General features: G+C 38.5%; 1 protein-coding gene across 1 annotated transcript in view; it reads right to left on the minus strand.

The window, feature by feature from the left end:
• LOC138853077 (titin homolog) overlaps positions 1–22485 on the minus strand; it is a gene marked incomplete at its 5' end in the record, with an annotated part of 174400 nt that extends 151915 nt beyond the window's left edge. The window contains 1 exon segment of the mRNA XM_070087638.1: positions 22442–22485. Within this exon segment, the coding sequence (XP_069943739.1) occupies positions 22442–22485 (44 nt within the window).

Genomic DNA, 22485 nt, shown 5'->3' on the forward strand with positions numbered 1-22485 from the left:
ACAATTAGCAGGAGATACTCTTATGACTTCGATTATTTGTGAAAAGGCTAGGCAGTTGCATAAAGATTTGGTAAAAAAATTGCCTGCAAATAGTGGTGATGTGAGTGAATTTAAGGCCAGCAAAGGCTGGTTTGATAGATTTAAGAACCGTACTGGCATACACAGTGTGGTAAGGCATGGTGAGGCTGCCAGTTCGGACCACAAGGAGACTGAATTTTTTTTTTTTTTTATTATCACACTGGCCGATTCCCACCAAGGCAGGTTGGCCCGAAAAAGAAAAACTTCCACCATCATTCACTCCATGAATTCCAGGAGTACATAGAGGCTGAAGGACTGAAACCTGAACAAGTGTTCAATTGTGACAAACAGGCCTCTTTTGGAAGAAAATGCCAAAGAGGACCTTCATTACACAAGAGGAAAAGGCAATGCCAGGACACAAGTCTATGAAAGACAGGCTGACGCTAATGTTCTGTGCTAATGCTAGTGGGGATTTCAAAGTGAAGCCATTACTAGTGTACCATTCTGAAAATTCCAGTGTACACAGGAAAAACAATGTTATGAAGAGTAAATTGTGTGTGTTTTGGAAATCTAATAGTAAGGCATGGGTCACGAGGGAAATTTTCGTCGAGTGGTTCAATGAAGTGTTTGGCCCTAGTGTGAAGGAGTATCTCCTGGAAAAGAAATTGGATCTCAAGTGCCTGCTAGTAATGGACAATGCACCTGCTCATCCTCCAAACTTGGATGACCTAATTTTCAAGGAGTTTGGGTTCATCACAGTAAAGTTCTTGCCCCCGAATACCACTCCTCTCCTCCAGCCCATGGACCAGCAGGTCATTGCAAACTTTAAAAAACTCTACACAAAAGCAATGTTTCACAGGTGCTTGACTGTGACCACAGACACTCACTTGACCCTAAGGGAATTTTGGAGGGAACACTTCAGCATCCTCCATTGCATAACCCTTATAGGTATAGCTTGGGAGGGAGTGACTACCAGGACTTTGAACTCTGCCTGGAGAAAATTGTGGCCAGATTGTGTCGACAAGAGGGATTTTGAAGGGTTTGGGACTGACCCTGATAAGCCTATGTCTGTTGTAAAATCAATTGTGGCACTGGGGAGTTCCATGGGATTGGATTTGAGTTTGGAGGATGTGGAAGAATTGGTGGAAGACCACAACGAAGAACTCACCACTGAGGAGCTGCAAGAGCTTCAGCAGGAAGAGCAACACATCGCAGCTCAGAATCTTGCTGCAGAGGAGGAGGAAGAGAGATGGAAGAAGGTGCCTTCAGAAATTAGAGAGATTTTTACTATGTGGGGTAAGATGGAAAGCTTTATGGAGAAACATCACCCTAACAAGGTTGTTGCAAGCCATATTGGCAACATGTACAGTGAGAAAGTCTTGGGCCATTTTAGGGAAGTGTTAAAGAGACGCCAGAAACAGAGCTCTCTCCACAGTTATGTTGCGAGACAGGACTCCATTGACTCTCAAGGTGGTCCTAGTGGCATTAAGAAACAGAGAAGACAAGCAACCCCAGAAAAGCAATTGGTACCTGAGGTGTTGCTGGGAGGGGATTTCCCTTCCAAACTATAAACAATCCACTCTCTCCTCCTCCTCCAGTCTCCCATACACTAAGAATCTCCAATAAAGGTAAGTGTTATGCTGTTAATGTTTCATTCATCATTTCCCATTGTATTATGTACTACATGCACATTTCATGTAAAAATTTTTTTTGTTTTAATACTTCTGGGTGTCAGGAACGGATTAATTGTATTTACATTATTTCTTATGGGGGAAATTGATTCGTAAATTGTAAATTTTGTTTATAGTAACGGCTCCAGGAACGGATTAATTACGAAAAACGAGGGACCATTGTAGTTAATTCTGTCGCCTTTATTCTTGAGCTTGAAACGATTTGGAGGAATAGACTCTAGGGACCCAAGATTTTCCAGTGACAAGTTGTTTCATTGAGCTCTTTATTATATCAAGGGAACTGTCGTAGGACACTCTTGATTTGTTGGTGAGAAGATTGGATGGTCAAGGGACCCCATTCTACTTACTGTTTGCTCGGAGCCGGCATAGAACCCTCCGTTTTCATTCACACATACTCTTTAATCGAAGCAGGGATCGAACCCTCTGATTTATTTACAGTTCGAGCGGAGCAGGAATTGAACCCTCCGTTTTCTTTGATATATCCGTTTTGTTTTCCCCTGGTAGTTTAAGTTATTCTTGCTAGTATGGAGGAATACCAGTTTTGGATGAGTGCTGGGAGTAAGTTAGGAATAACGGGGAAAAATTTAGAAGCTTTCATTAGTGCTAAGATCCAGGAAAGAATAGAGAAGGAAAGAACTGAGAGAGAAGAAAGACAGAAAGAGAAAGAGAGGATAAAAAGGAGAGAGATCAAATTGAAAGGGAGAACCAAGAAAGGCAGTTAGAAAGAGAAAGAGAGGATAAAAAGGAGAGAGATCGAATTGAAAGAGAAAATCAAGAAAGAGAAAGAGAGGAGAAAAAGAAGCGTGATAGACTTGATCGTGAGGAGAGAGCTAAAGTATGTGAGGAACAATTTAAATTAAGAGAACTTGAGGAAAGAGCAAAGGATAGAGAAGTTGAGGAAAGAGCTAGAGAACGTGAGGAAAGAGCTAGAGAACATGAGTTAAGAGAGAGAAGGAGATCGCGAGCTTGAAAATTCTCGCCTTGAATTAGAGAATAAAAAGTTAACTTTTACACAACAACAATTAGAGTTAGGAGTAACTGATCATCATGCAGCTAGTGCACATATTCCAACACCTAATTTACCTCCCTTCACAGAGGGTGAAGACATTACTTCATACATTATCAGGTTTGAAAATACTGCTACCCTCTGTGAATGGCCTGCTGACACCTGGGCTATCAGATTACGAATGTTATTTTCTGGTACAGCTTTGAATATCTACGCAACTTTGTCGCAGGATATCATATGCAATTATAACCTACTGAAGAAGGCAATCCTTAAAGCATATCAAAAAACCACCAATTCATATAGGAAAGATTTCAGGTATGCCACCTTACAGCATGGCCAAAACTTTCAGCAGTTACAGTTACTCTTTCGTTTGTTCGACTTTTGGATAGAGAGCTCAGGAATTGATCACAATTATGAATCTCTTATTGGTTGCTGACCAGTTCCTGACAGCTCTTCCTCTCCAGATACGAACATTCATTAGAGAACGTAACCTGATTAAAGCTGAGGAAGTTGCTGAGGCCGCTGACTTGTATGCTGAGGCTCACAATTCCTATAAAGACCTAAAGGGATCGAACCCTAAGGGCAAGGGTTCAACAGATCTTAAGAAATCGAAGCCTCTAGTGGAAAACAAACTAACTTCTTTTATTCCTGTTTGTCATTTATGCGGTGTTAAGGGACATAAACGTCCTGATTGTCCTTCTAAGAAGATCCAAAAAGTTGGAAGATGTTTTGTTGACGGTAATGACCAAGCACCCTTCTGTTCAGGAACAGTTAATGGTATAAAAGTCTCAGACACATTACGTGACACTGGATGTACGTGCATCGTAATTTTGGACAAACTGTTCCCTTACTTTAAAACCTCTCGTGTGTCCTCTATTCTTTCAGATTACTTGGGTCGTGAAAATACTTTCCCTACAATACGCTGTTACTTGAAAACTAAATGGTTCACCGGTTGGACTAATGCGGTACTAGCCCCAATTACTTGTTCTATAATAGTGTGTAACATTAACCCTTTGAGTGTTTCGGACATACTAGTACAGCTTACGACCCAGGGTTTTTGACGTACTAGTACGCCTAAATTCTAGCGCCCTCAAATCTAGTGGGAGAAAGCTGGTAGGCCTCCATATGAAAGAATGGGTCTATGTGGTCAGTGTGCATGGTATAAAAAAATCCTGCAGCACACAGTGCATAATGAGAAAAAAAAAAAAACTGACTTTTTTTTGGAATAAAACAGCGACTTTGCACTGTATTCTCGTATGGTATTTATTGTTGTATTCTAGTTTTCTTGGTCTCATTTTATAGAATGGAAGGCATATCATAGAAATTGAGATGATTGTCACTGGTTTTACAATGAAAAATATCTTGAAATTGAGCTCAAAGTAGCAGAAATGTTCGATTTTTACCAAAGTTCAAAAGTAAACAAATCATGCCAAGCATCCAATACACGTCAACTGGTGAGTCTAATATTCCTTTGCAAGTGCGCCAATATGATTCATACCATTTTTTACACTAATGCAGTAGTCTGCATAACAGTAAATCTTCTATTTTTTGTGAGAATAAAAATTCAAAGTGGAAAGCAAAAGAATGTAAGTGGGGCCTTGAGACGTGACTAATGACAGAGGAAATGTCATTTTAGTGCCAGGAATGTATTTCTTGTTTGTTCTGGACACTATTCGGAAATTGGCATCTATTGAAATTTGTGTGAAATTGGCAAAATTGCTACATTCTGACCACTGTACTGGATAGTTGAAATTGGTAAATGGGTGATTTCTTGCACTCAATAGAAAAAATGGAGTTCTAGTGAAATATTTATGTTTTTTGTCGACTAGTACAGTGGAACCGGCCAAAAATGGGGCTCAAAGTGGGCAAAATCGCCGATCCGTAAACATCGCAGAGACGGCTAACTTCGCGAGAGCATAATTCCGTAAGTTTTCCATCGAATTTCATATTTTTGGTGTCATTATGATTGCGAAAAAATTCTTTATCTTTTCATAAGAATTTTTTTTTTTTTAAATTTGGCCGACCCTGAGAACGAATCTCGGAGAGGGCCTGTCGACCCTCAAAGGGTTAAAGGTGCCGTTCTTCCTTCAGAGGCGGATCTTTCATCACCACCCATGGATCTAAGTTTTCCAGCTCCTCTTCCTTGCAAGTTAAATAAGCCCCTTAACAATTCCGCACCAGAAGCTACATTGTCTCATACTGTTCATTTGGGGGAAGAAACAGTTGATACTGCTCTCGATAGTGAGGTAGCAGGATCACCGGTCCACTCGTCAGGTTAACGTAAGGGTATTGCCTCCGGCACTCTCAATGTCTTGACTAAGGCTCAGACCATAACCCTGGCTTCTCCTACTTCCTCTCCTCCCACCGTAAGTCCTTTCATTTTCCCAGATTTTATGTCCAAGGATGACTTTGTCAATATACAGCGCGATTGCCCTTCAATTTGGGATTGTCATAATCAAGTTTTTAACAACAAAGTTATCCACGGGAGATACGTATCTCATAAGTTTGAATATATTAATGGTATCTTATATAAATCTGTATCTAAATCTCATTCTTCAGCGATAGATTATTCCCTCCTTGTTGTTCCTAAACCATGTCGAGAGACTGTTCTTCAAATGGCTCATGATTTGCCAGTGACCAAACACTTGGCTCATCGTAAGACGTGGCATAAACTCAAGCACACTTATTTTTGGCCAAGCATGTACTCTCAGGTTACAAAGAAGTATAGTTCTTGCAATAGGTGTCAGGTGCTTGCTGCACAAAATACACACTCCTAGTTCCTGTATATTTATTAAATCTAAAACTTCCCTCCTGCAGAAACGAGATACTCCACCATAGAAAAGGAATGTTTGGCCCTTGCATGGGGTATCTCCAAACTCAAATTTTATTTATTGGGAAAAGAATTAATTTTAGAAATGGTTCATCCAATTATTTCTCTGACTGGTTAAGTCGTGACAGTCAGTAGATTTGTTGCCTTACGCGACTTCATATTAGAACTTTTTCCTCGCCTATTCTTCTTATACTCCTTGACTATAAGTCTTGGTATGACATCACTGTCCATTCCAGTATGCAGTCATAAATGGGTTGACATTATTTATACAATTATTACAATAATGCAGTAGTCTGCATAACAGTAAATCTTCTATTTTTTTGTGAATAAAAATAACAAATTTATATTGTAATAATAATAATAATAATAATACATTTAATAGTATAACAATAATAATACATGTATAATAATAATGTACTATATAATAATAATTATAATAACATATAGCTTTGAAAGGCCATCAATAGATGGCAGTGATTACCACAACAATGCGGAAGCTGTTGTGGCCGCCTCCACTTGTCACATAATGACATTTTATTCATTCTAGAGTATATATCAGGTTTCTACATTATTTATACTGTTTATTATGTCATATCAGATGAATTGTGATAGACAAATAAGGCATATAGATGATATTAACGAAATATTTAATTATCCTGACATGCCTCCTGAGAGCCGGAACAAATTGCCTTTCAATTAATTTAAATGAGGAAAATTGACTCTGCAAATGAGCAAATCCACGAAACGGATTAAACTCATAAGTAGAGGTTCCACTGTATTTTATTTTTTCAAATAACTTTTGTATATATGTGTAATGTTTCTTCTTTCTTTCAACATACTGGCCGTATCCCACCAAGGCAGGGTGGCCCAAAAGAAAAAATGAAAGTTTCTCCTTTTACATTTACAGCAGGGCCCCGCTTTACGGCGTTTTGCTTTACAGAGTTCCGCTAATACGGTCATTTCAAATTATGACCAAAACTCGCTATACGGCTCCTCCTACCTGACTTTCTAATATGGTCACCGCGCCCCACCCGGTTTGTTTACATTCTCTATGAGATCCAAGCACTAAGTCTCTCCATTATGTCTGGAAACAACAAAATTTCAAGTGTTTTTAAAAGTTATTTCATATTTTATATATACACCTACCATCCGACTTATGACCGAGTTCGGTTCCGAGAAACTGGTCTTAAGTCGAAATGGTCGTAAGTCGAACTTTACTACTTAATATCAACAAAACATTTTTGTAATGACTTTATTTTATTGTTTTATTTTGGTATTTCATGTTTTACTTTACTTTTTATGCTGTTAGTACTGTATTTTATACTGTAAGGTTTTGGATAAACACTGTGTACAACAAAAATAGTTGTTTATTTCCCAGAAATTTGGCATAAAAAACACGGTCGTAAGTCGAGTGGTCGTAAGTCGAGCAGGTCGTAAGTCGGATGGTAGGTGTACTCTGATAATTATACTTATGTATACCTGTACCTAAATAAACTTACATACTGTGCTGGCATGCAGGTACACATTAAAATCAGTAAGAGTGTCTTATGTCTCGAGACGTCATATTAGTAATGATAATAATCGAGTCTCATTAAATGTCGTATATTATGTTAATATACTTATTTTCATTAATCCATCTATGAATTTTTTTCAAAATTATATAACAAACACGATGCATAACATATAAAGATGATAAATACATCCCACAGTATAATAAATAAACAAATATGAGATGTGGTAGCAGACGACTTGCACAAGTGACGCCACATTAGAAATGATAATGATAATAATAATAATAATAATAATAATAATAATAATAATAATAATCATCGAGTCTCATTAAATGTCGAATATTACGTTAATACAGTGGACCCCCGCATAGCGAACTTAATCCGTGCAAGAGGGCTGGTCGTTATGCGAAATGTTCGCTATGCGAATTAATTTTCCCCATAAGAAATAATGGAAATAAAATTAATCCGTGCAAGACACCCAAAAGTATGAAAAAAAAATTTTTTTACCACAAAAAAATGTTAATTTTAGTACACACAAACTGAAAAAGGCATGCACAATTACATGACACTTACTTTTATTGAAGATCTGGTGATGATTGATGGGATGGGAGGAGGGGAGAGAGAGTGTTAGTGTTTAGAAGGGGAATCCCCTTCCATTAGGACTTGAGGTAGCAAGTCCTTTTCTGGGGTTACTTCCCTTCTTCTTTTAATGCCACTAGGACCAGCTTCAGAGTCACTGGACTTCTTTCGCACAACATATCTGTCCATAGTGGCCTGTACCTCTCGTTCCTTTATGATTTGTCTAAAGTGGTTCACAACAGTGTCATTGTAACAGTCACCAGCACGGCTTGCAATAGCTGTGTGAGGGTGATTTTCATCAAAAAAGGTTTGCACTTCAAGCCATTTTGCACACATTTCCTTAATCTTTGAAGTAGGCAATTCCTTCAATTTCTCTCTCCCCTCCTTTGAACCAGTTTCCCCAGGTCTGGCCTCTTGCTCTTGAAGTTGATCTATCAGCTCATCAGTGGTTAGTTCTTCATTGTCCTCCTCCACCAACTCTTCCACATCCTCCCCACTAACCTCCAACCCCAAGGACTTCCCCAATTCCACAATTGATTCCTCAACTGGTATACTACTCCTCTCAGGGTTAGCCTCAAACCCTTCAAAATCCCTTTTGTCTACACATTCTGGCCACAGTTTCTTCCAAGCAGAGTTCAAGGTTCTCTTAGTCACTCCCTCCCAAGCCTTACCTATAAGGTTTACACAATTGAGGATATTAAAGTGATCCTTCCAAAACTCTTTTAGAGTCAATCGAGTGTCTGTGGTCACTTCAAAGCACTTTTGAAACAGAGCTTTTGTGTAGTTTCTTGAAGTTGGAAATGACCTGCTGGTCCATGGGCTGCAGGAGAGGAGTGGTATTAGGAGGCAAAAACTTCACCTTAATGAAGCTCATGTCCCCATAAAGTCGCTCTGCCACGTCTGTAGGATGACCAGGGGCATTGTCTAACACCAGGAGGCACTTAAGGTCTAATTTCTTTTCAGTTAGGTAATCTTTCACATTGGGGGCAAATGCATGGTGTAACCAGTTATAGAAAAATTCCCTAGTGACCCATGCCTTACTGTTTGCCCTCCACAGCACACACAAATTATCCTTGAGGATATTCTTTTGCCTGAACGCTCTGGGAGTTTCAGAGTGATACACTAATAAAGGCTTAACTTTGCAATCACCACTAGCATTGGCACACATCAACAAAGTAAGCCTGTCTTTCATAGGCTTATGTCCTGGGAGTGCCTTTTCCTCCTGAGTAATGTAGGTCCTGCTTGGCATTTTCTTCCAGAACAGGCCTGTTTCATCACAATTAAACACTTGTTCAGGTTCCAGTCCTTCAGTTTCTATGTACTCCTTGAATTCATGCACATATTTTTCAGCCGCTTTGTGGTCCGAACTGGCAGCCTCACCATGCCGTATCACACTATGGATGCCACTACGCTTCTTAAATCTCTCAAACCAACCTTTGCTGGCCTTAAATTCACTCACATCATCACTAGTTGCAGGCATTTTTTTAATTAAATCGTCATGCAACTTCCTAGCCTTTTCACATATGATCGCTTGAGAGACGCTATCTCCTGCTAGCTGTTTTTCATTTATCCACACCAATAAGAGTCTCTCAACATCTTCCATCACTTGCGATCTTTGTTTCGAAAACACAGTTAAACCTTTGGCAACAACAGCTTCCTTGATTGCCGTTTTCTTGCCCACAATAGAAGCGATGGTTGATTTTGGTTTCTTGTACAACCTGACCAGGTCGGCGAAACGTACTCCACTTTCATACTTATCAATGATCTCTTTCTTCATTTCAATGGGTATTCTTACCCTTTGAGGTGTAGGGTTGGCACTAGAAGCTTTCTTGGGGCCCATGGTCACTTATTTTCCACAAACAGCACCGAAAACACTGTAATAATACGAAATATTCCGAGTGTATGCTTGAATGTTACCGCGGAGGCTGGCTGGTAAACAATGGGACGGGCGGCACATGCGAGGCTGGCTGAGTGCGCACATTGGACGCGTCTCGGACGAAGGTCGCTGAGCGGGTTTTTGTCCACTATGCGGGGCAAAATTTTAGCGAACAAAGCGTTCGCTATGCGGATTGTTCGCTATGCAAGGCGTTCGCTATGCGGGGGTCCACTGTATAACAGTTTAGAAGCATATACGTATAAAGATACACAACATACCCCTCCAAACTGCCAATATCCCAAACCCCTCCTTTAAAGTGCAGGCATTGTACTTCCCATTTCCAGGACTCAAGTCAGACTATATGAAAATAACCGGTTTCCCTGAATTTTTTTTTTTTTCCAACAAGTCGGCCGTCTCCCACCGAGGCAGGGTGACCCCCAAAAAAAAAAAAAGAATATTTTGAAAAATAAAAAAAAAAGTTTTTCCTTTAAAATGAAGAGCACATTTTTCTACATGTTATAGGATTAAAAAAATTTTTTAGGGTCAGTATGTACTTACTGAGATATAAGACTGTGAAGTTGGCACTGGATGCTCACTTGACAGCAACACTGACTCCTGCTGCTTGCAGAAGTGTTGCCGATATACCTTTTTTTCTCGTTTTTATTTTAATTAATATATTTTTTATTCTCTGATAATTACAGTTTATAATAGTTCTTGTAATTTCATAGCCAATCTTTGTTCTGACACTAATACATGTATTAGGTACTGAAATAGTGCTCAAATAGTCACAAGCACATTGACAGGTGAACATTTACACCTGCCTAGGTTATTTACTATTGTCTAGATACATATACAAAATATTTATAGGTCCCAGCAATGTTTTAGATACCCTGGCATATACCTTGAAGCATAGTGTTATGAAAGGCATCCCTATACTGTTGACAGCCCAATGACATTTGATAAATACCCAATGTTCCAGCTAACTCTCACTGTATTTGTTATCACTGTTACACACAAACATGTCTTGTCTCTCTGTCTATTTATCTGTGTCTGTCTATCTGTCTGTCTGCCTGCCTGCCTGCCTGCCTGTCTCTGCTTATCTGTCTTTCTGTCTGCCTGGAGCATATGTATGTCAAACTCCTTGAAGAATCGTGTTATGACATCTGTTATCAGTTCAGTGACATTTGATAAATGGGTGCTCAGGGGAACCCTGGCATTATTTGTTTTCACTGATACACATAAATATGTTTCTATCTATCTGTCTGTCTGTCTGCATGTAATTTTTTAATTATCCTAGGTAATTTACACTATGTATAATAACTGTACTTATATGTACATGTGAGACAGAGATAGAGAGATACAGATAGACAGATATATAGATGGTAGTAGGTTGGTAGACAGCAAACACCCAGGGAAGTACTACCGTTCTGCCAGATGACTGTGAAACAGAAACCTGTAACTGTTTTGCGTGATGGTAGGATTGCTGGTGTCTTTTTCTGTCTCATAAACACGCTAGATAACAGGGATATCTTGCTACTCCTACTTACACTTTGGTCACACTTCACAGACATGCACATGCATATATATATACATATATCTAGGTTTTTCTCCTTTTTCTAAATAGCTCTTGTTCTTCTTTATTTCTTCTATTGTCCATGGGGAAGTGGAAAAGAATCTTTCCTCCGTAAGCCATGCATGTCGTATGAGGAGACTAAAATGCCGGGAGCGATGGGCTAGTAACCCCTTCTCCTTTAGACATTTACTAAAAGAGAGAAGAAAAACTTTATAAAACTGGGATGCTTGAATGTGCGTGGATGCAGTGCGGATGACAAGAAACAGATGATTGCTGATGTTATGAATGGAAAGAAGTTGGATGTCCTGGCCCTAAGCGAAACAAAGCTGAAGGGGGTAGGGGAGTTTCGGTGGGCGGAAATAAATGGGATTAAAGCTGAAGTATCTGAGAGAGTTAGAGCGGGGGTCCACTGTATACATATACACCTACCATCCGACTTACGACGTGCTCGACTTATGCTCGACTTATGACCGTGTTTTTTATGCCAAATTTCTGGGAAATAAACAACTATTTGTGTTGTACACAGTGTTTATCGTAAACCTTACAGTATAAAATACAGTACTAACAACATAAAAAGTAAAGTAAAACATGAAATACCAAAATAAAACAATAAAATAAAGTCATTACAAAAATGTTTTGTTGATATTCAGTAGCAAAGTTCGACTTACGACCATTTCGACTTATGACTGGTTTCTCGGAAACGAACTCATTCATAAGTCGGATGGTAGGTGTATATGCTTGTACATGTATGTGTAGTGTGACCTAAGTGTAAGTAGAAGTAGCAAGACGTACCTGAAATCTTGCATGTTTATGAGACAGAAAAAAGGACACCAGCAATCCTACCATCATGTAAAACAATTACAGGCTTTCGTTTTACACTCACTAGGCAGGACGGTAGTACCTCCCTGGGCGGTTGCTGTCTACCAACCTACTACCTAGAATAAATATATATATATATATATATATATATATATATATATATATATATATATATATATATATATATATATATATATATATATATATACATATACATATATAAATATATATATTTATGTAGTAGGTTGGTAGACAGCAACCACCCAGGGAAGTACTACCGTCCTGCCAAGTGAGTGTAAAACGAAAGCCTGTAATTGTTTTACATGATGGTAGGATTGCTGGTGTCTTTTGTCTGTCTCATAAATATGCAAGAATACAGGCATGTCTTGCTACTTCTACTTACACTTAGGTCACACTACACATACATGTACAAGCATATATATACACACCCCTTTGGGTTTTCTTCTATTTTCTTTCTAGTTCTTGTTCTTGTTTATTTCCTCTTACCTCCATGGGGAAGTGGAACAGAATTCTTCCTCCGTAAGCCATGCGTGTTGTAAGAGGCGACTAAAATGCCGGGAGCAAGGAGCTAGTAACCCCTTCTCCTGTATATATTACTAAATGTAAAAGGAGAAACTTTCGTTTTTCCTTTTGGGCCACCCCGCCTCGGTGGGATACGGCCGGTGTGTTGAAAGAAAGATATATATATATATATATATATATATATATATAATTATATATATATATATATATAAAATTATATATATATAATATATATATATATATATATATATATATATATATATATATACATATACATATATAAATATATATATTTATGTAGTAGGTTGGTAGACAGCAACCACCCAGGGAAGTACTACCGTCCTGCCAAGTGAGTGTAAAACGAAAGCCTGTAATTGTTTTACATGATGGTAGGATTGCTGGTGTCTTTTGTCTGTCTCATAAATATGCAAGAATACAGGCATGTCTTGCTACTTCTACTTACACTAAGGTCACACTACACATACATGTACACGTTTATTTATACACACTCATCCGAGTTTTCTTTGATTTTATCTTAATAGTTCTTGGTCTTGTTACTTTTCCTTTTATATCCACGGGGAAGTTTAATAAGAATCTTTCCTCCGTAAGCCATGAGTGTTGTAAAAGTCAACTAAAATGCCGGGAACAATGGGCTAGTAACCCCTTTTCCTGTAAAGATTACTAAAAAGAATAAGAAGAAAATTGTCAAAGTGGGAAGTCTGAATGTGCGTGGATGTTGTGCAAATGATAAGAAAGAGATGATTGTGGATGTTATGAATGAGAAGAAACTGGATGTCCTGGCTTTAAGTGAAACAAAGCTGAAGGGGGTGGGAGAGTTTCAATGGAGAGGAATAAATGAGATTAGGTCAGGGGTTTCAAATAGAGTTAGAGCTAAAGAAGGAGCAGCAATAATGTTGAAGGATAAGTTATGGCAGGAAAAGAGGGACTACAAATGTATAAATTCAAGGATTATGTGGAGTAAAATAAAGATTGGATGTGAGAAGTGGGTTATAGTAAGAGTGTATGCACCTGGAGAAGAGAGAAGTGTAGAGGAGAGAGAGCGATTTTGGGAAATGTTGAGTGAATGCGTGGGGAGTTTTGAATCAAAAAACGTTATCTATGGAGACAAAGAAGGGAATGTATGAAAGTATAGTAGTACCAACACTCTTATATGGATGTGAAGCTTGGGTGGTAAATGCAGCAGCGAGGAGACGTTTGGAGGCAGTGGAGATGTCCTGTCTAAGGGCAATGTGTGGTGTAAATATTATGCAGAAAATTCGGAGTGTGGAAATTAGGAGAAGGTGTGGAGTTAATAAAAGCATTAGTCAGAGGGCAGAAGAGGGGTTGTTGAGGTGGTTTGGTCATTTAGAGAGAATGGATCAAAGTAGAATGACATGGAAAGCATATAAATCTATAGGGGAAGGAAAGAGGGGTAGGGGTCATCCTCGAAAGGGTTGGAAAGAGGGGGTAAAGGAGGTTTTGTGGGCGAGGGGCTTGGACTTCCAGCAAGCGTGCATGAGCGTGTTAGTTAGGAATGAATGGAGACGAATGATACTTGGGACCTGACGATCTGTTGGAGTGTGAGCAGGGTCATATTTAGTGAAGGGATTCAGGGAAACCGGTTATTTTCATATAGTCGGACTTGAGTCCTGGAAATGGGAAGTACAATGCCTGCACTTTAAAGGAGTGGTTTGGGATATTGGCAGTTTGGAGGGATATGTTGTGTATCTTTATATGTATATGCTTCTAAACTGTTGTATTCTGAGCACCTCTGCAAAAGCAGTGATAATGTATGAGTTTGGTGAAAGTGTTGAATGATGATGAAAGTATTTTCTTTTTGGGGATTTTCTTTCTTTTTTTGGGTCACCCTGCCTCGGTGGGAGACGACAGACTTGTTGAAAAAAAAAAAAAATTATATATATATATATATATATATATATATATATATATATATATATATATATATATATATATATATATATATATATATATATATATATATATATATATATATATATATATATATATATATATATATATATATATATATATATATATATATATATATATATATATATATATATATATATATATATATACATTATATATATATATATACATTATATATATATATATATATATATATATATATATACAGTGGACCCCCGGTTAACGATTTTAATCCGTGCAAGAGGGGTAATTGTTATGCGAAATAATCGTTATGCGAATGAATTTTCCCCATAAGAAATAATGGAAATAAAATTAATCCGTGCAAGACACCCAAAAGTATGAAAAAAAAAATTTTACCACATGAAATATACATTTTCCCACACACAAAGAGAAGGATACATGCACAATAGTAGAGTAGTACATGCACAGTATATATTGTGCATGTACTAGTCTACTAAATGAAGAATAAATGACACTTACCTTTATTGAAGATGCAGCAATGACTGATGAGACACTGTGTCCTGGGAGTGCCTTTTCCTCCTGAGTACTGTAGGTCCTGTTTGGCATTTTCTTCTAGAACAGGCCTTATCACACTGTGTATGCCACTACGATTCTTAAATCTCTCAAACCAACCTTTGCTGGCTTTAAATTCACCAATATGAGCACTAGTTCCAGGCATTTTTCCCTGTTCACCTGGGTGTTAGTCGACTTGTGTGGGTTGCATCCTGGGAGACAAGATTAAGGACCCCAATGGAAATAAGTTAGTCTTCGATGACACTGACTTTTTTGGGTTATCCTGGGTGGCAAATCCTCTGGGGTTAATTGTTTCTTGGTATTCTCAATAAGCCACACCAACAACGGTGCTACAGCAGCAACAGCAGCTGACAGTGCAGCAGCAGCAGCAGCTGACAGTGCAGCAGCAGCAGCAGCTGTACCACCAATAGTAGCGATGGTTGATTGGGGTTTATTATACAACCTGGCCAGCTCGGAGACATGCACTCCACTTCCATACTTATCAATGATCTTTTTCTTCATCTCTATTGTAATTCTCACCCTTATTGCTGTAGGGTTGGCACTAGAAGCTTTCTTGGGGCCCATGGTCACTTATTTTCCAGAAAAAGCACCGAAAACACTGTAATAATACGAAATATTCCGATTGTATGCTTGGATGTTACCGCGGAGGCTGGCTGGTAAACAATGCCACCGGCGGAACATGTGAGCGTGGCTCAGGCCGCACATTGGACGAGTCTCGGACGAAAATCGGTAAGCGGGTTTTTAAGCGGTATGCGAGGCAAAATTTTTGCAATTAAAGTAAGCGGTATGCGAAATAATCGCTATGTGATGCCATCGTTATGCGGGGGTCCACTGTATACATACATACATACATACATACATACATACATACATACATACATACATACATACATACACACACACACACACACACACACACACACACACACACACACTGATAAATTAGACACACGTACAACTCTTGGGTATCTTTATTGAGGAAACGTTTCGCCACACAGTGGCTTCATTGCCTAATTCTTGGGCACGACCTACTTCCACATTGAACAAATGTGACACCACCTATGAGCTGCACCTCTCCTACCAACAGTTTATAAGCTCCTTCTCCGCATGTATGCCATATTCTATTCAAGATTGATGGACTGACCACATCGACTCAAGGTTGAGGGACTGATTACCTCATTCTCCTCCTGTTCTTCAAGATTCTCCTTTGTATGGACTGATGAAGCCACTGTGTGGCAAAACGTTTCCTCAATAAAGATACCCAAGAGTTGCACATGTGTCTAATTTATCAACATGTCAGTTCTCTGAACCATTCATCTACAAATACATACATACACACACACACACACACACAGTAGGGCCCCACTTATTCGGCAGGTTAGGTTCCAGGCTGCTACCAGAAAGCAGACTTCGCTAGAAAGCAGAACTCCATTTTTTCCATTTATAAATGCATATAAATGCGAGATAATGAGTTTACACTAACATATACTAAGCTAGCAATAGAACTAGGCATTAAAAAATAAAATATACACACAGTACACTCATTATTTACGTTAAAATATTTGTAGTCTTAATGTAGGGCAAAAGGTGAGTAGTATTTACTCTAAGAAGTCAGGTGTGGTAGCCCTTCTGGCCACCCCACCCACACATACTATAGTACGATGCTTCAAGCTCCCTGGAGTGATAAAATACATACAGTGGACCCCCGTTACACAATGGCACTGGTATATGTTAAATCCGGTATACGATAAATTTTAACGCAAAAATTTTGCCTCGCCACTCGTTAAAAAACCCGCCACACGCGATTCGTATGGGACGCGTCCACATGTGGCCTGAACTGCCCCGTGTGTGCCAGTGTTTACAAGCCAGCCAGTGTGCTCGCATCTAAGCATACATTCAGTACATTCCATATTATCAGTGTTTTTGGTGCTTGTTTCTGCAAAATAAGTCACCATGGGCCCCAAGAAAGCTTCTAGTGCCAACCCTGTGGTAAAAAGGGTGAGAATTAGTCTGGAAATTAAGAAAGATTTTGAAGGGTTTGGGGCTAACCCTGAGAAGCCTATGCCAGTTGTGGAATCCACTGTGCTTACTTCAAAAATTAAGGAAATGTATTATTATCAGAGCATATAAAATATGCAATAAATGCCAGACAACAGGTTTACACTAACTTATATTAAGTTAGCAATAGAAATAGGCATTAAAAACACAATAAAAGGTAAGATACACACAGAGTACACTTATTACTTACCTTAAAATATTAATATTAATGTGTGAGAGGCGAGTGGCAGGGTGTTTATTGAATAAAATCAAAATGGCACACCATCATCCTGTGATCGACACCATGCCTAACCCTTCTAGGGTTGGGTAGGTACCTGAGCCTGAGCTTACAGCTCACAAGACTGTCATTCCCATTAGCCCCCTTGGGGTGGGGATGGCAGACCAGAGAAGGGACAATTGGTCCCAAAGACGAGGGGGTACTTGTGCCTCCTCCCATGGGAGACTTCGGTCTCAGACACTCCCTAAAGAGGGAGCCAAGGCCAGGCCACCACTTGGAAAGAGCCCGGGCCGGGAGAATACCAGCGAATCTTTAATAATAATAATAATCATCCTCTAATTTGGCACTTAAACCAAGAGGCTTACGACTTCTCTTTTTATTACAGCTAACCTTAGACACCATCGTCAATGAGAGCCAACTAGTTAACGAAAGAGTAAACGAGAGAGAGAACGAGATACAGAGTTGAGACAATGTAAGAACACAAACTGAACAGGTAGTGGACGATCACTTGGTCAGGCGAAATAAATGCGTATTAATATGTCTACTTTTAGTTCATTCATGTCCATTTGTAAGAGTTTGTAAAACATTTACCTCAATATTTTTTTATTTTAATAATAATTATCTCACAATACAAATACTCTTACATTGTGTACAAGTTGTACAAGTTAGTTCAGAATAAACAAACAGCAACACACCATTTTTAGAGTGAATGAAGATAATATTAATAATGATAATGATAATAATAATAATAATAATAATAATATTATTATTATTATTATTATTAATATTAATAATATTATTATTATTATTATTAATAATAATAATATATTAATAATAATATATTAATAATTAATAATAATTATTAATATTAATAAATTGTCAAAGTGGGAAGTCTGAATGTGCGTGGATGTTGTGCAGATGATAAGAAAGAGATGATTGTGGATGTTATGAATGAGAAGAAGCTGGATGTCCTGGCTTTAAGTGAAACAAAGCTGAAGGGGGTGGGTGAGTTTCAGTGGAGAGGAATAAATGGGATTAGGTCAGGGGTTTCAAATAGAGTTAGAGCTAAAGAAGGAGTAGCAATAATGTTGAAGGATAAGCTATGGCAGGAAAAGAGGGACTATAAATGTATTAATTCAAGGATTATGTGGAGTAAAATAAAGATTGGATGTGAAAAGTGGGTTATAATAAGCATGTATGCACCTGGAGAAGAGAGAAGTGTAGAGGAGAGAGAGAGATTTTGGGAAATGTTGAGTGAATGCGTGGGGAGTTTTGAATCAAGTGTGAGAGTAATGGTGGTTGGGGATTTCAATGCTAAAGTGGGTAAAAATGTTATGGAAGGAGTAGTAGGTAAATTTGGGGTGCCAGGGGTAAATGTAAATGGGGAGCCTTTAATTGAGCTATGTGTAGAAAGAAATTTGGTAATAAGTAATACATATTTTATGAAAAAGAGGATAAATAAATATACAAGGTATGATGTAGCACGTAATGAAAGTAGTTTATTAGATTATGTATTGGTGGATAAAAGGTTGATGGGTAGGCTCCAGGATGTACATGTTTATAGAGGGGCAACTGATATATCGGATCATTATTTAGTTGTAGCTACAGTTAGAGTAAGAGGTAGATGGGAAAAGAGGAAGGTGGCAACAACAAGTAAGAGGGAGGTGAAAGTGTATAAACTAAGGGAGGAGGAAGTTCGGGTGAGATATAAGCGACTATTGGCAGAAAGGTGGGCTAGTGCAAAGATGAGTAGTGGGGGGGTTGAAGAGGGTTGGAATAGTTTTAAAAATGCAGTATTAGAATGTGGGGCAGAAGTTTGTGGTTATAGGAGGGTGGGGGCAGGAGGAAAGAGGAGTGATTGGTGAAATGATAAGTAAAGGGTGTGATAAAAGAGAAAAAGGTAGCTTATGAGAGGTTTTTACAAAGCAGAAGTGTTATAAGAAGAGCAGAGTATATGGAGAGTAAAAGAAAGGTAAAGAGAGTGGTGAGAGAGTGCAAAAGGAGAGCAGATGATTGAGTGGGAGAGGCACTGTCAAGAAATTTTAATGAAAATAAGAAAAAATTTTGGAGTGAGTTAAACAAGTTAAGAAAGCCTAGGGAAAATATGGATTTGTCAGTTAAAAAAAGAGTAGGGGAGTTAGTAGATGGGGAGATGGAGGTATTGGGTAGATGGCGAGAATATTTTGAGGAACTTTTAAATGTTAAGGAAGAAACAGAGGCAGTAATTTCATGCACTGGTCAGGGAGGTATACCATCTTATAGGAGTGAAGAAGAGCAGAATGTAAGTGTGGGGGAGGTACGTGAGGCATTACGTAAAATGAAAGGGGGTAAAGCAGCTGGAACTGATGGGATCATGACAGAAATGTTAAAAGCAGGGGGGGATATAGTGTTGGAGTGGTTGGTACTTTTGTTTAATAAATGTATGAAAGAGGGGAAGGTACCTAGGGATTGGCAGAGATCATGTATAGTCCCTTTATATAAAGGGAAAGGGGACAAAAGAGACTGTAAAAATTATAGAGGAATAAGCTTACTGAGTATACCAGGAAAAGTGTACGGTAGGGTTATAATTGAAAGAATTAGAGGTAAGACAGAATGTAGGATTGCGGATGAGCAAGGAGGTTTTAGAGTGGGTAGGGGATGTGTAGATCAGGTGTTTACATTGAAGCATATATGTGAACAGTATTTAGATAAAGATAGGGAAGTTTTTATTGCATTTATGGATTTAGAAAAGGCATATGATAGAGTGGATAGAGGAGCAATGTGGCAGATGTTGCAAGTATATGGAATAGGTGGTAAGTTATTAAATGCTGTAAAGAGTTTTTATGAGGATAGTGAGGCTCAGGTTAGGGTGTGTAGAAGAGAGGGAGACTACTTCCCGGTAAAAGTAGGTCTTAGACAGGGATGTGTAATGTCACCATGGTTGTTTAATATATTTATAGATGGAGTTGTAAAGGAAGTAAATGCTAGGGTGTTTGGGAGAGGGGTGGGATTAAATTATGGGGAATCAAATTCAAAATGGGAATTGACACAGTTACTTTTTGCTGATGATACTGTGCTTATGGGAGATTCTAAAGAAAATTGCAAAGGTTAGTGGATGAGTTTGGGAATGTGTGTAAAGGTAGAAAGTTGAAAGTGAACATAGAAAAGAGTAAGGTGATGAGGGTGTCAAATGATTTAGATAAAGAAAAATTGGATATCAAATTGGGGAGGAGGAGTATGGAAGAAGTGAATGTTTTCAGATACTTGGGAGTTGACGTGTCGGCGGATGGATTTATGAAGGATGAGGTTAATCATAGAATTGATGAGGGAAAAAAGGTGAGTGGTGCGTTGAGGTATATGTGGAGTCAAAAAACGTTATCTATGGAGGCAAAGAAGGGAATGTATGAAAGTATAGTAGTACCAACACTCTTATATGGGTGTGAAGCTTGGGTGGTAAATGCAGCAGCGAGGAGACGGTTGGAGGCAGTGGAGATGTCCTGTTTAAGGGCAATGTGTGGTGTAAATATTATGCAGAGAATTCAGAGTGTGGAAATTAGGAGAAGGTGTGGAGTTAATAAAAGTATTAGTCAGAGGGCAGAAAAGGGGTTGTTGAGGTGGTTTGGTCATTTAGAGAGAATGGATCAAAGTAGAATGACATGGAAAGCATATAAATCTATAGGGGAAGGAAGGCGGGGTAGGGGTCGTCCTCGAAAGGGTTGGAGAGAGGGGGTAAAGGAGGTTTTGTGGGTAAGGGGCTTGGACTTCCAGCAAGCGTGCGTGAGCATGTTAGATAGGAGTGAATGGAGACGAATGGTACTTGGGACCTGACGATCTGTTGGAGTGTGAGCAGGGTAATATTTAGTGAAGGGATTCAGGGAAACTGGTTATTTTCATATAGTCGGACTTGAGTCCTGGAAATGGGAAGTACAATGCCTGCACTTTAAAGGAGGGGTTTGGGATATTGGCAGTTTGGAGGGATATGTTGTGTATCTTTATATGTGTATGCTTCTAGACTGTTGTATTCTGAGCACCTCTGCAAAAACAGTGATAATGTGCGAGTGTGGTGAAAGTGTTGAATGATGATGAAAGTATTTTCTTTTTGGGGATTTTCTTTCTTTTTTGGGTCACCCTGCCTCGGTGGGAGACGGCCGACTTGTTGAAAAAAAAAAAAAAAAAATTAATAATAATATTATTATTAATAATAAGTTATTATTATTAATTATAAAAAGCACTAAACCCACAAGGGTCATGAATTGCTATACATAGAGTAAAGGCATATGAAAAGAATATTTTTCTACAGTTACCCCCAAGTGTTTCACTAGAGAAAACATAATTCTTCCGACACCACCTACACAGCTGCTTTGTAAACAAATCTCATATTTACATAAATTTTTATTCTGAGTGTATGTATCATGTTTATATGCTATGTAATGGGTTTCACATATAATTTTGAGGAAAATATCATAGATGGATTAATGAAAATGCCTATATTGATGTAAAATAAGACATTTAGTGTGCCCAAGAGTGATTATTGTTACGTAGTATTGGCGTCATGAGTAGAGAGAGAGACTTAGCGATTTTAATGTGTACCTGCACACCAGCACAGTGTGTAAGTATATTTAAGTACAGGTACACATAAGTATAATTATCAGAGTACATATAAAATATGCAGTAACTTTAAAACACTTTAAATTTTGGAAAGTTTCCTGACATAATAGATGTGGTCACGGAAAATGTAAACAAACCGGGTGGGGGGGTGCCGTATTTAAAAGACTGCTTGCCGTATAGCAAATTTTGGTCATAATTTGACATCGCCGTATTAGCGGAATGCCATAAGGCGAAACGCCGTAAAGCGGGGCCTTACTGTATATCTTTATATACGCTTCTAAACTGTTGTATCTGGGCACCTCTGCAAAGACAGTGATTACGTATGTGTGAGGTGAAAATGTTGAATGATGATGAAAGTATTTTCTTTTTGGGGATTTTCTTTCTTTTTGGGTCACCCTGCCTCGGTGGGAGACGACTGACTTGTTGGGTAGACTGGAACCTAACCTTCTGTATAAGTGGGGCCCTACTGTAGTGCATTTTGCTTCATGTAACCAGAAGATGATTGTCACATGTAAAACTCATGGAAGTAACACTCAGTATGATCTGATAATTGAAAGTAGTAAACCTTCTCAAAATGCCAACCTCAAAGGGAACTACCAAGACAAAAGATAAAGATAAATATTTTTATAAAGTTTAAAAAAATACTAACCTGTAGCTTTGCAAAATATGCAAACAGATTCTGGTAATGAAATA

Source organism: Cherax quadricarinatus, chromosome 2 (assembly GCF_038502225.1).
Source record: "Cherax quadricarinatus isolate ZL_2023a chromosome 2, ASM3850222v1, whole genome shotgun sequence".
Taxonomy (NCBI): Eukaryota; Metazoa; Arthropoda; class Malacostraca; order Decapoda; family Parastacidae; genus Cherax; species Cherax quadricarinatus.